Source organism: Etheostoma spectabile, unplaced genomic scaffold (assembly GCF_008692095.1).
Source record: "Etheostoma spectabile isolate EspeVRDwgs_2016 unplaced genomic scaffold, UIUC_Espe_1.0 scaffold502, whole genome shotgun sequence".
Taxonomy (NCBI): domain Eukaryota; kingdom Metazoa; phylum Chordata; class Actinopteri; order Perciformes; family Percidae; genus Etheostoma; species Etheostoma spectabile.
The window spans coordinates 193,557-207,814 of record NW_022605621.1 but is presented as its reverse complement, the minus strand read 5'-3'; the positions used below and the strand labels follow the sequence as shown (position 1 = coordinate 207,814).

General features: G+C 48.0%; 1 protein-coding gene across 1 annotated transcript in view; it reads right to left on the bottom strand.

Moving 5' to 3' along the window:
* Positions 1–3,673: 3,673 nt before the first annotated feature.
* Positions 3,674–14,258, bottom strand: part of kiaa0930 — a 38,874-nt gene continuing 28,289 nt past the window's right edge. Inside the window, exons 9-11 of the mRNA XM_032511883.1 lie at positions 7,029–7,188; positions 5,258–5,413; positions 3,674–3,815 (exon numbers count right to left, since the gene is read on the bottom strand). Coding sequence (XP_032367774.1) covers positions 3,775–3,815; positions 5,258–5,413; positions 7,029–7,188 — 357 coding nt within the window. The 3' untranslated portion in view covers positions 3,674–3,774. The remainder of the gene's footprint in view (positions 3,816–5,257; positions 5,414–7,028; positions 7,189–14,258) is intronic.

Genomic DNA, 14,258 nt, shown 5'->3' with positions numbered 1-14,258 from the left:
AGTGCTGCTCACACACATCTCTTACATCATCTACAAACGCAAACGACAACAGGATCTCACACACACACACACACACACACACTCACACACTCTCACACTCTCTCTCTCACACACTCTCTCTCTCACACACTCTCACACACACACACACACTCACACACACTCTCTCACACACACTCACACACACTCACACACACACACACAGGTGAAAACCTACCAAACACCAGTCTCGGTTCAGCCTTTAGAAGAGACGCCTGTAACTGTCACATAGAAATCAGAATAACACCCCTCCCCCCCACACACACACAGAGTTTTGGTAATGTGTATTTCAATAAATAAACAGTAAAATGTACATAGTTTTGGAAACCAAGCAACTGAAGTCAGGTGACAACGTGCACATTAACCGTGTGTGTAACGAAGCCGTGATGAACAAGAGTTAAAGATCTTCTGACAGCGTTACAGTCGTTCTGCTCGTCATATCAAACGCTCCCGGGTCGACCGCGTGGTACATTCAGCGGGAGGAGCTAGATAACACGGGGGGGGGGGGGGTTAGAGGGCCCTGTGGAACATCTCACCGCTTAAATACAACACAGAGAAGAAGAAAAAACAAAACAATCAATTGCTGATCATAGAGCTCAACAGTCTGGTTCAGGAAAGCCAAGACCCGCCCTCAAGAGCAGCTGATTGGTTGGCCAAGACCCCCTCAAGAGCAGCCGATTGGTTGGCCAAGACCCGCCCTCAAGAGCAGCTGATTGGTTGGCCAAGACCCGCCCTCAAGAGCAGCTGATTGGTTGGGGTTAGGCACTGACCTGGAGTTGACACATGGACAAACACGGACATAAGACAGAAAGACAAGGACAAAGAGAGACACACACATACATACATACATACATAGAGACACAGACACACAGGTCACACACAATACCTGTACAGGTGGCCTGGACTCCTGGCCAATAGCAGAGTGGGAATGCTATCGGAGGGCGGGTCTTAGCTCCAGTAGGATTATCTCCATAAACGACTTTAATTAATAACTAATTATCAGCTATGAAGTCAAACGTTTGCTTGTGTTGTGTCCGATGCTTTTACGAACTTTTCGGGGATTCTTTCTACGATTAAGGAACTTTTTGAAAATACTAATTTAAAAGCAGCACGATGCCAAAGATATTTTAACTTTTCTATAAAATAAAAGCATGTCAAACTAAACCTGTCTGCCCCCCCGAAGCTGGAAATCAGGGAGTTCTGCTCCCGCGACGCGTGGGTGTGTGTAGTGTGATGTGTGTGGTGGTGTGTGTGTGTGTGTGTGTGTGTGTGGTGTGTGTGTGTGTGGTAACCATAGAAGCGAGTGTTGCACCTTTGCCTGTTTTTGCATGTTTCACGGTCCGGGTTCATCTCGTAGCTGATTGGTCGTTAGATCAGCGATATTAAACGGGAACGCCTCTGGAACCAGACCTGGAACCAGATCTGGAACCAGAGCTGGTGAGAAGTGGGGGGGGGGGGTCACGGTTGAGCTCTAGAACAACAACAAAATAACAACAACAGCAGCAGCTGTCCCGTGATGTTTCCCGTTAGACGTCCGCACCAGAGACGTAACGTCTCCGTCTCACCACCTCCTGTAGAAACTAAAGGACCTGAAGGAAAACTCAATGTTTCGTCATAAGTAAGCTGCCCCCCCACCCCCGGTTTACAATCTTTTATTTAGAGGTGGGTGTGTGTGTGTGTGTGTGTGTTGTGTGTGTGTGTGTGGTGTGTGTGTGTGTGTGTGTGTGTGGTGTGTGTGTGTGTGTAAAAATAAATATCGAATACTGAACGGATCAGAATCTTAGAATTCAGTTAACTGTCTCTGTGTGGTGGTCTGTGGTATTGGTGGTGAGTGAGCGTGTGTGGTGTGTTGGTGTATTTGAGTGTGTGAGAAGTGAGCGTCGTGTTGTGTGTATTTGAGTGTGTTGAGTGAGCGTGTGTGTCTGTCTGTCGTCGGTCTGTCTGTCTGTCTGTATGTCTGTCTGTTCTGTCTGTCGTCTGTCTGTGGTCTGGTCTGGTCTGTCTGTCTGTCTGTCTGTACTGTCTGTCTGTCTGTCTGTCTGTCGTGTCTGTATGTCGGTCTGTTGTGTGTGGTGGGTGTGTGGTGTGGGTGTGTGTGTGTGTGTGTGTGTGTGTGTGTGGTGTATCGAATAATCAAACTGGGACGTCAGCGGCAGTTTTCAGCCCTGAGGTTCCTACGCTCAGACGCCTCGTAGATATAATAATAATAATAATAATAATAATAATAATAATAATAATAACAACAACCACAAATAACAACAACAACAACAACAACAACAACAATAATAATACTACTAATAATAATAATAATCTTTGGAAGCTTCTTGCGTTGTTTAAATGAACAAAGTGAAAGAAGAAACACTTCAGGAGAACAGACGGAGGAAAACACATCTGGAGCCAATCAGGACGCTGGAAAAACACCGGGAGCCAATCAGGACGCTGGAAAAACACCGGGAGCCAATCAGGACGCTGGAAAAACACCGGGAGCCAATCAGGACGCTTCCTTTCCGTTTCCCTTTTTAAAATCATCGTTGTCGCTGGTTTTTTTTCAAGTCACTTCCAGGTTGGGAGTTGTAGTTTTTTAGGATTCTGTTTGGTTTTTATTTTAATATCAATAATGAAAAGTTGAGTCCAGTGTTAGAAATACGGATTAATAATAAACTCATTAAAACAAACGTCTGTGGAAATACTCAGAAGATCATCTGGAAATTAACAGAATTAACTTAAAGAAATTATATAATTATTATATATATTATATAATTATTATATATTATAATTATATAATTATTATATATATAATTATATAATTATCATTGTAAGTAAAGTTATCAACTTTGAGACGTCTATTTTCTTAGTTATATAACTTTATACTACGTAATCGCGTCTGTTAACTAACAAATCATTGATTATTATTAATCATATCATCATTATTTGTTATTTTAAGTCGATATAAGTTGGAATATTCTGGAGGAAAACGGCTTTAATTTAAAGATAATTTAAAGATAATTTAAAGATAATTTAAAGATAATTTAAAGATAATTTAAAGATAATTTAAAGATAATTTAATAACTGAGAGAAACGTCTGTTGATTAATTAATCGTTAGTTAAGCAACTCGATGGTTCCCTCCGCTGGTTATGGGCCCCGAGCTGGAACTACACTAAATGACTCAGACTCCCAGAACCCCGCTCTCCTCCCGTTGCCGTGGATACGTGTGTGTGTGTATATATGTATAGATATATATATATATAAAACCAAAAAGCAAAAAGCCACGACGAGTGGAACGGAAGCGGAGGCGTCTCCGTGAGTGGAGCAGCAGGATGTTTACAGGAACACACACACGCCTCACTTCCTGGTCAGAGTTCAGCCAATGGCGTTTCCACGCTGAGGTCACGTGACACAGCGGGACAGAAGAGAGAAGAAGAGGCACTTCTGAATGGCTGGTTGTTTTGTCGTGGGGTGGTGTCCTACTGAATCGGCCACGGGGGGGGGGGGGGGGGTTGGTGGCTCAGCATGGACACCGGGGGCTGTGGACACCGGTGGGGGGGGGGGCGTGGCAACGGGGGTGGGGTGGGGGGGCTGTGGACACCGGGGGGGGGTGTGGGGGGCTGTGGACAGCCGTGGGGGGTGGGTGGGGGGGGGGGTCTTGGACACCGGGGGTGGGGTGGTTGGTGGGGGGGGGGGGGTCTGTGGCCGATGCAGGACGGCACTTGGTAGTGAGCTATGAGGGAGCAGCTCTGCTACGTATCAGGATCGGCTTCTGCCTCACCTCCAGGAGTGTCTGGGGACAACAGAGACACGTCAGACTGGGGGGGGGGGGGGGGGGGTGGTGAGGAGGTGTGTGGTGTGTGAGAGTGAGTTGAGTGTGTGTGTGTGAGTGTGTGTGTGGTGTGTGTGAGTGTGTGAGTGTGTGTGTGAGAGTGAGTGAGTGAGAGTGTGTGTTGTGTGTGTGGTGTGTGTGAGGAGTGGTGTGTGTGTGTGAGAGGTGGTGTGAGGGTGTGTGTGTGTGTGGGTGTGTGGAGAGTGTGTGGTGTTGTTGTGAGAGGTGAGTGAGTGAGTGGTGAGTGTGTGTGTGGGTGTGTGTGTGAGTGTGTGAGTGTGTGTGTGAGAGTGAGTGCGTGAGAGTGTGTGTGTGTGTGTGTGAGAGAGTGTGTGTGTGTGTGTGTGAGAGTGGTGTGTGTGTGTGTGTGAGTGGTGATGGGTTTGTGAGTGATGTGGTGGTTGATGTGTGTGTGAGGGTGAGTGGGGAGTGTGAGTGTGTGGTGTGTGTGAGGGTGTGAGAGTGAGTGAGTGAGAGTGTGTGTGTGTGTGAGAGTGTGTGAGTGAGAGTTGAGTGTAGTGTGTGTGTGTGAGAGGAGTGTGAGAGTGAGGTGAGTGAGAGTGTGTGTGTGTGTGAGAGTGAGTGTGTGTGTGTGTGGGTTGTGTGTGGTGTGTGTGAGTGTGTGAGAGTGTGAGTGTGTGGTGGAGTGTGTGAGGAGTGTGAGAGTGAGTGAGGTGAGAGTGTGTGTGTGGTGGAGGAGAGTGAGTGGTGAGATGTGAGGTGTGTGTGTGTGTGTGGTGTGTGTGTGTGTGTGTGGTGGGTGTGTGTGTGTGTGTTGTGTGTGAGTGTGTGTGTTGTTGTGTGAGAGTGGATGTGTGTGTGTGTGAGTGAGTGAGTGAGTGTGTGGTGTGTGTGAGTAGAGTGGGGTGTGTGTGTGGTGTGGAGGTTTGTGGTGTGGGTTTTTGGTTGTGGGTGAGGGAGTGAGTGTGAGTGGGTGTGTGTGTGTGTGTGAGATGAGTGTGTGTGTGTGAGGTGTGTGTTTTGTGTGGGTGAGTGTGTGTGTTTGTGTGTGAGAGTGAGTGTGAGTGTGTGGTGTGTGGGTGTGTGTGTGTGTGTGTGTGTGTGGACGGTGCAACAAGGCATCTAATAGATATACTATATGTCATATATCTACTATATCTCATATCTAATATATCTCATATATCTAATATTTCTATCTCACATATCTAGTACATCTAATAGATATACTACATCTAATATATCTGGTATATCTAATATATCTCATATATCTAGTATATCTAGTATATCTAATAGATATACTAGATATATTAGATGTAGTATATCTAATAGATATACTACATCTAATATATCTATCTAATATATCTCATATATCTAATCTATCTAATAATTTATTTTAGCCCCGCCCCCGGCGGCTGTGATTGGCCCACAGCGGGGCCTCTGACCTGTGGTGATGCGGTGCAGCGGCAGGGTGACGTAGGTCAGGTGGGAGTACAGCAGGAAGCAGTCCTCGGTCCGGTTCAGCTTGAGCCAGGACCCCACCAAGGAGCGCTGGGTCCCCGACAGGGACCGGGACCGCAGGTTGGACGTGGTGTGGAGATCTGAAACAGGGTCGGCATATTAGTATTAATATCATTAGGATCGTTAATGCTTCATTAACACATACATGTATGAAATGTAATATAGTATTGGCAAAATTGTTATAAAGAGAGCGAGACATGAGCCTGAGCGATGGAGAGAGACAGACACAGAGAGACAAAGACAGAGAGAGAGAGAGGGAGAGACAAAGAACAGAGAGAGAGAGGACAAGCTAGAGCGCAGAGATATTAGATAGTCAGAGGGATAGAGAGGAGGAACGGAGCGAGGGTCACAGGAGACTCTGGCGGGCCCCCGCTCTCGAACACCACGTCTTCCTGGGGACCAGACAGAGAGAGGAGGACAACGCCAGAGAGCGCGAGACAAAGAGCGAGCGGAGGGAGAGAGAGAGAGAAGCAAGCGAGAGAGAGAGAGGACAGCGAGAGAGAGAAGAGAGACGAGAAGACGAGAGACAGAGAAGAAGACAACAAAGACAGAGAAGAGCTACAAAGACAGAGACAAGAGAGAGAGACAAAGACAGAGAGAGAGACGAGAGAAGAAAGAGAGACAGAAGAGAGAGACAAAGACCCGGAGAGACGAGAGACAAGACAAAGAGAGAGAGAGCGAGAGAGCGACAAGGAACTAGAGAGAGAGACAGAGAGAGCAAACAACAGAGGAGAGAGAGAGAACAAAGAGCCAGAGAGAGAGACGAAAGACCAAGACAGAGACGAGAGAGACAGAAGACAGATAGAGGAGAGACAGAAGAACAAGAGAGAGAGAGACAGAAGAGAGCAGACAGAGGAGCGAGACAGAGAGGGAGAGAGGAAGAGAGAGAACAAAGACAGAGAGAGAGACAAAGCAGACAGAGCGAGGACAGAGAGACAGACAGAGAGAGAGGACAGAAGAGACAGACAATAGAGACAGAAGAGAGAGCGAAGAGACAAAGAGAGACAAACAGAGAGAGAGAGAGACAGACGAGATAGACAGAAGACAGAGAGACGAGAAGAGACGAGAGAGAGAGACAAAGACAGAGAGAGAGAGAGAGACAGAAGACAGAGAGCAGAGACAGACAGACCAGAGAACAAGACTAGAGAGAGGGAGAGAGAGAGAGACAGAGACAGACACAGAGAGACAAAGACAGAGAGAGAGGGAGAGGGAGAGAGAGAGAGAGAGAGACAAGACAGAGAGAGAAAGAGAGAGAGACAGAAAGAGAGACAAAGACAGAGAGAGAGAGAGGACATAGAGAAACAGAGAGAGAGTTTTAAACATAAATATGTATAATATAAACTAACTATAGTAAATCTATGTTGTAGTCCATTATATTCCAACATGTCTGCTCTTTGCAACACTTGTTTTAATATTAAATAAGTTAGAAGGTCTCTTCATGAACAGGAACTCCTACTCTTGTTTTTGTGTTCATGGTTTTAATGTGATGACAGATTTATCCCAACACTTCCTGTCTTTTCCTCACATTAACCCTCGTGTTGTCCTCCCGGGTCAATATTTTACCCTTTTAACGCTTCTTCCTGCATTCGTTCTTTCTGTGTGATAAAGTCAGAGTAAATGGTCAAACGTGCGTTGTTGTCTCTGGCGTTTGTTGACATATTAAACCAACCGACCAGTTTGCGTCCCAGCTCCTACCTTCGTCTTCTTCCTCCCTGAAGAACTCCTCGCTGTCGTTGGCCGAGTGAGACTTCTTCATCTCCGCGTTTCGGCTTCGGGGCACTTTACGTCTCAGAGACGGCGAGAAGAAGGACGGACGGTTCCTCTCTGGAGTCGGAGGTGTGCTGAAGGACGTCACCTGGAGAAGACTTGGAGCTTAGGTAGGAGCTTAGGCGATATGCTGCTCTTGACACCTAAAGTAGTGATTTTACATGGATCTGGTGGAGAATGCTGCTTATACACGCTAAAGTATGATTATTACTGGAGTCTGGTGGAGATATGCTGCTCTATACACGCTAAAAGTATTATTATTTACATGGAGTCTGGTGGGAGATATGCTGCTCTATACACGCTAAAAGTGTGATTATTTACATGGAGTCTGGTGGAGATTGCTGCTCTATACACCGCTAAAAGTAGTGATTTTTACATGGATTCTGGTGGAGATATGCTGCTCTATACACGCTAAAATATTGATTATTTACATGGATTCTGGTGGAGATATGCTGCTTATAACACCAAAGTGAGTGATTATTTACATCATGGGTCTCAAACCGCGCCCGGGGGCCAATTGCGGCCCGCGGGAAGATATTTTGTGCCCCCTACTTGACATCAAAGTTAAGTGTTAGTGCGGCCCCCGTTCTGAAACTTTCTCATTGCGCTTGTCACTTATGGGCTACCGTATAGTCTCCTGACAGCGGCGTAACGGTTGTTAAGCTAGCTAAGTACTCTTGCGGCAAAGCCTGAGGTTTGACATGGAACTCTGTTGGGAAATGCACCAACCATATCAGATCGGGGGTTTAAAGCACCGGCAGTTCCGCGCCCTGTTTGGAGAAATAGTTGTTTTTTGGAAAACTTGATGCGGCCCAGCCAAACCAGACTCTACTTCCACGGCCCCCAAGTAAGTTGAGTTTGAGCCCCTGATTTACATGGATCTGGTGGAGATATGCTGCTCATACATGCTAAAGTAGTGATTATTTACATGGAGTCTGGGGATATGTCTGCTAATACACCTAAAGGTAGTGTTATTTACATGGAGTCTGTGGATTGCTGCTCTGTCAGCTAAAGAGTGATATTTACATGGAGTCTGGAGGAGTATGCTGCTCTACACGCAAAAGAGTGATTATTTACATGGAGTCTGTGGAGATATGCTGCTCTATACACATAAAGTAGTGATTATTTACATGGGTCTGGTGGAGATATGCTGCTCTATCACGCTAAAAGTAGTGATTATTACATGGGTCTGGTGGAGATATGCTGCTCTATACACGCTAAAAGTAGTGATTATTAACATGGAGTCTGGTGAAGATGCTGCTCTATACACCTAAAAGTAGTGATTATTTACATGGAGTTGGGAGATATGGCTCTATACACACTAAAAGTAGTGATTATTTACATGGAGTCTGGTGGAGATATGCTGCTCTATACACGTAAAAGTTGATATTTACATGAGTCTGGACCCGAAATTACCTTTAAGTAGGTTTTTAAATGCGTGCTTTTCCGGTCATTTATCATATTCGTCAGCAGATTCGCGTTCTGGTAAATATGAAGCTTTGTTTTCTGTGCGAGAATATAAATAAATCCGTGTAATTTGGGACCATCAGACGACTGTGGCCACCATCTGGAGGACCGACTGCTCAGTGATGCAGGATCCATTCATTATGGATCACGCCCTGATGTCATGTCTGTGTACGGAGCTCGTTAAAGCTGCGAGAGATGGAACGGAGCTTTATACGGTTGCTATGGTTCTTTATAAAACACAGGTTATTACTACATGTGTTCTGTGTGCAGACATCTTAATGTGGAAGTAACTAGTAACTAAAGCTTCATAACTAAAGCTATCAGATGGATGTAATGAAGTAAAGTAACATGAAAGAAAAGACTTCAGTAAAGTAACAAGTACTCAAACGTTCATTCCACCACTGACACCACTGTATTATGTGTGTGTGTTGTGTGGTGTGTGTGTTTCCTCACCTCTCGTGCATGGGGGACACTGGTCCTCCTCGGTGCCCAGGGGGACGTGTCCCCCGTCGGGACCCTGCTGACGGCCATCTCAGCGTGACCTTGCCCTGCGGACCCTTCATCCTCACGAACTCCATGTTTTTGTATTTGTAGAAACCGAAAGACATCCGCTGGGCATCTTAGCAGCTACGCTCACCTGCAACACACACACACACCCACACACACACACACACACACCACAACGACACGCACACACAGAACACACAACACACGACACGACACAACACCGCACACACAGAGACACCACCACCACACACCACCCCACACACACACACACACACGACAACACACACAGACACACACAGACCCACACACAACACACACACAGACAACCCACACAGACACACACACACACACACACACACACACCACACACACACACACAGACACACCACACACACACACCCACACACACAACACGCACACAGACACGCACACACAGAGACACACACACACACCACACACACACACACACACACACACACACCCCAAGAGAGAGACACACCCGAGACACAGACAGACAGACACAGACACACAACACACACACACACACACACACACACCACAACACACGCAGACACCACGAAACACAACACCACACACACACACACACGACACAGACCACAGACACACAACACAGACACACCACACCACCCAGAGACCACACACCACACAGACACACACACACACAGACACACACACCACAGACACCCACACAGACACGCACACACAGAACACCAACACACACACACACCACACACACAACACACACACACACACGACACACACACAGACACACACACAGACACACCACACACACACCGACACACACACCACACACACCACACAGACACTCACACATACACGCACCACACAGGATACCACACCCACACACACACGCACACACACACACACACACACACACACAGAGGAGACACCGGACCCAGACAGACCAGTACACGCAGACACACACACACACACACACCCACACCCCCCAGACACACCCCAACACCACGCCAGACACACCACACACACACAACACACAAACAGACACAGACCACACCCAAGCGACACGATACACACACAACCCACCAGCCACCCACACCCACACACACACACACACCACACACACCACAACACACACAAGTCCAAAGCAGCAGTAAGTGATTAAAATAAGAAACAAGTAGGGTACATTGATATGAAAATGTTGGCCAATAGGTACGATATTAAAGGGCCCAGGCATGAAAATTCCCTTAAGTCAAAGGGGCAGGATTCTCCCTTCTCTGCTTGCCCGCCCAGAACATCCCCCCTCCCATGAGAGAGAGACATCAGGTTAAACGAGAAATTGGGCAGGCCGGCCCCCCCCCCCCCCCAGCCTCCACCTGTTGGACCGGTTAACTCCTGACGACGCGTAAAACTGTGGTGCGTTTCTCAATACCAAGTAAGCAAGAACGACTTGTGATCTTGGGACCGTAGGCTTGCAGGCTGTACCTGGAAGACTGAACGCGCAAGTAGGACGGGATATGTATGTAATATATAGTATATATATAGGTGGTCTTCTATGGGGGCAAGTGTGTCCTAGATGTGGGGCAGAGGGTCTGTCTAGATGTGGGGCCAGAGGGGTCTGTCTAGATGTGGGGCCAGAGGGGTCTGTCTAGATGTGGGGCCAGAGGGGTCTGTCTAGATGTGGGGCCAGAGGGGTCTGTCTAGATGTGGGGCCAGAGGGGTCTGTCTAGATGTGGGGCCAGAGGGGTCTGTCTAGATGTGGGGCCAGAGGGGTCTGTCTAGATGTGGGGCCAGAGGGGTCTGTCTAGATTGGGGCCAGAGGGGTCCGGTCTAGATGTTGGCCAAGGGGTCTGTCTAATTTGGCCGAGGGGTCTTCTAGATGTGGGCTCAGAGGGTCGTCTAGATGTGGCCAAGGGTCTGTCTAGATGTGCCAGAGGTCTGTCTAGAGTGGATGTTCCAGAGGGGTCTGTCTAGATGTGGGGCCAGAGGGGTCTGTCTAGATGTGGGGCCAGAGGGGTCTGTCTAGATGTGGGGCCAGAGTAGTCTGTCTAGATGTTGGACCTAGGTCGTCAATGTGGGGCCAGAGGTCTGTCTAGATGTGGGGCCAAGGGGTCTGCTAGTGTGGGGCCAGGGTCTTCTAGATTGGGCCAGAGTTCTGTCTAGATGTGGGGCCAGAGGGGTCTGTCTAGATGTGGGGCCATAGGGGGGTCTGTGTCTAGATGTGGGGCCAGAGTGGGTCTGCTAGATGTTGGGCCAGAGGGTCTGGTCTAGATGTGGGCCAGAGGGTCTGTCTATATGTGGGGCCAGAGGGGTCTGTCTAGCATGTTGGGCCCAGAGTGTCTGTTAGATGTGGGGCCAGTAGTGGTCTGTCTAGATGTTGGCAGGTGGGTAAGTCCAGAGGGTCGTCTAATGGGGGCCAGAGGGGTCTCTATGGGGACAGAGGGTCCTGTCTAATTGGGGCCAGAGGGAATCTGTCTAGATGTGGGCAGACAGGTGTCTGTCTAATGTGGGCCAGAGGGGTTCCTGTCTAGATGTGGGGCCAGAGTGTCGCTGGATTTTCAGTGGGTCGGTCTAGATGTGGCCGAGTGTCGTCTAGTAGTGGGGCCAAGTCGTGCTCCGATAGCGATGTGGGCAAGGGTCTGTCTAGATGTATGGGTCCGGTAGGGTCTGTCTAGTTGGGGCCCAGGGGTCCGGTCTTCAGATGTGGGCCGAGTGGTCGTCTCGATTGGCCAGAGAGTCTGTCTAGATGTGGGGCCAGAGGGTCTGTCTAGATGTGGGGCCTAGGGGTCTGTCTAATGTGGGGCAAGTGGTCTGTCTAATTGTGGGGCCAAGTGTTCTACTCTAGATGTTGGGGCAGAGGGGTTCTGTCTAGATGTGGGGTCCCCCCAGGAGGGGTTGTCTAGATTTATGGCCAGGAGGGTCTGTCTAGATGTCTTGGCAGAGGGCGGCACGGTCCATAGAAGAACACAAGAACACAGGGCACACAGGACACCAAATCCTAGAAGAACACAGATTGAGAAACGCCCTGTGTATGTGAACACGTTAGCATGCCGGGGTTAGCATTTAGAGCGCCGCACGCTCACCCGTGTCGAGACTTCTTCAGGCTCGTAGCGTCGAGCCTGGAAATGACGGCCCTGGAACGTGTTGCTCTTTGTCGCTCGCCACCAGCTCCACAACACCTCTCCCCCTCGCCCACCGTCATTCACGTTCACCCTACACAACACACACCACACACACACACACACACACACACAACCCACACAACACACACACATTATAGTTTTCTATTCACCTGCAATGGTCTGCATTCTTCTTTCACACCAACAGCCTCAAAGTTCCAGAAACACAACCTTCCTTCCTAGGGGTGTTACGTTTTCAATTTTCAATAGAAATCTCTCTCCCATCCAACTAACTTAGCATTAGCTATAATACAGCAGCTAAAGACACAGGGTAACGTTAGCTAGGTGGTTGGTATCTAGCATGCTAAAAGACACCAGGTATAACGTAAGCTAGGGCGGTTGGTAGCAACAGCTAAAGACACAGGGTACGTTGTCTTAGGGGTTGGTAGCATACAGCTAAAGAACAACAGGGTAACGTTAGCTAAGCGGGGTTGGTAGCATACAGCTACAGACAACAGGGTAACGTTAGCTTAGGGTTGTAGCATCAGCTAAAGACACGGAACGTTAGCTTAGGGGTTTGGTAGCATACAGCTAAATACACAGGTAACGTTAGCTTAAGGGGTTGGTAGCATCAGCTAAAGACACAACGTAACGTTAGCTTAGGGGTTGTTAGCATACAGCTAAAGGACACAGGGTACGTTGCTTAGGGTTGGTACATACAGCTAAAGACCAGGGTAACTTTAGCTGAGGGTTGTAGCATACAGCAAGCCACAGGGTCACGTTAGCTTAGGGGTTGGTAGCATTCCTCTAAAGACACAGGGTAACGTTAGCTCAGGGTTGGTAGCATACGCTAGACACAGGGTAACGTTAGCTTACGCGGTTTGGATCATACAGCTAAGAGAACAGGGTACCGTTAGCTATAGGGTTGGTAGCATACAGCTAAAGACACAGGGTAACGTTAGCTTAGGGCGGTTGGTAGCATACAGCTAAAGACACAGGGTAACGTTAGCTTAGGGTTGGTAGCATACAGCTAAAGACACAGGGTAACGTTAGCTTAGGGGTTGGTAGCATACAGCTAAAGACACAGGGTAACGTTAGCTTAGGGGTTGGTAGCATACAGCTAAAGACACAGGGTAACGTTAGCTTAGGGGTTGGTAGCATACAGCTAAAGACACAGGGTAACGTTAGCTTAGCGGTTGGTAGCATACAGCTAAAGACACAGGGTAACGTTAGCTTAGGGGTTGGTAGCATACAGCTAAAGACACAGGGTAACGTTAGCTTAGCGGTTGGTAGCATACAGCTAAAGACACAGGGTAACGTTAGCTTAGGGTTGGTAGCATACAGCTAAAGACACAGGGTAACGTTAGCTTAGGGGTTGGTAGCATACAGCTAAAGACACAGGGTAACGTTAGCTTAGGGTTGGTAGCATACAGCTAAAGACACAGGGTAACGTTAGCTTAGCGGTTGGTAGCATACAGCTAAAGACACAGGGTAACGTTAGCTTAGGGTTGGTAGCATACAGCTAAAGACACAGGGTAACGTTAGCTTAGGGGTTGGTAGCATACAGCTAAAGACACAGGGTAACGTTAGCTTAGGGTTGGTAGCATACAGCTAAAGACACAGGGTAACGTTAGCTTAGGGGTTGGTAGCATACAGCTAAAGACACAGGGTAACGTTAGCTTAGGGGTTGGTAGCATACATGAAAACACAGGGTACCGTTAGCTTAGGTTGGTAGCAATCACAGCCTAAAAGACACAGGTAACGTTAGCTTAGGGGTTGGTAGCTCAGCTAAGACACGGAACGTAGCTTAGGGGTGGTAGCATACAGCTAAAGACACAGGGTAACGTTAGTTAGCGGTGGTAGCATCAGCTAAATACACAGGTAGCGTGCTTAGGGGTGGTAGCATACAGCAAAGACACAGGGTACCTAGCTAGCGTTGGTCCATACACGCGAAAGACACCGGGTCCACTTTAGCTTAAGGGTTTGGTACATACGCTACATACACAGGGTAATGTTAGCTTAGCGGTTGCGTAGCAACAGCTAAAGCAACAGGTTACGTTAGCTA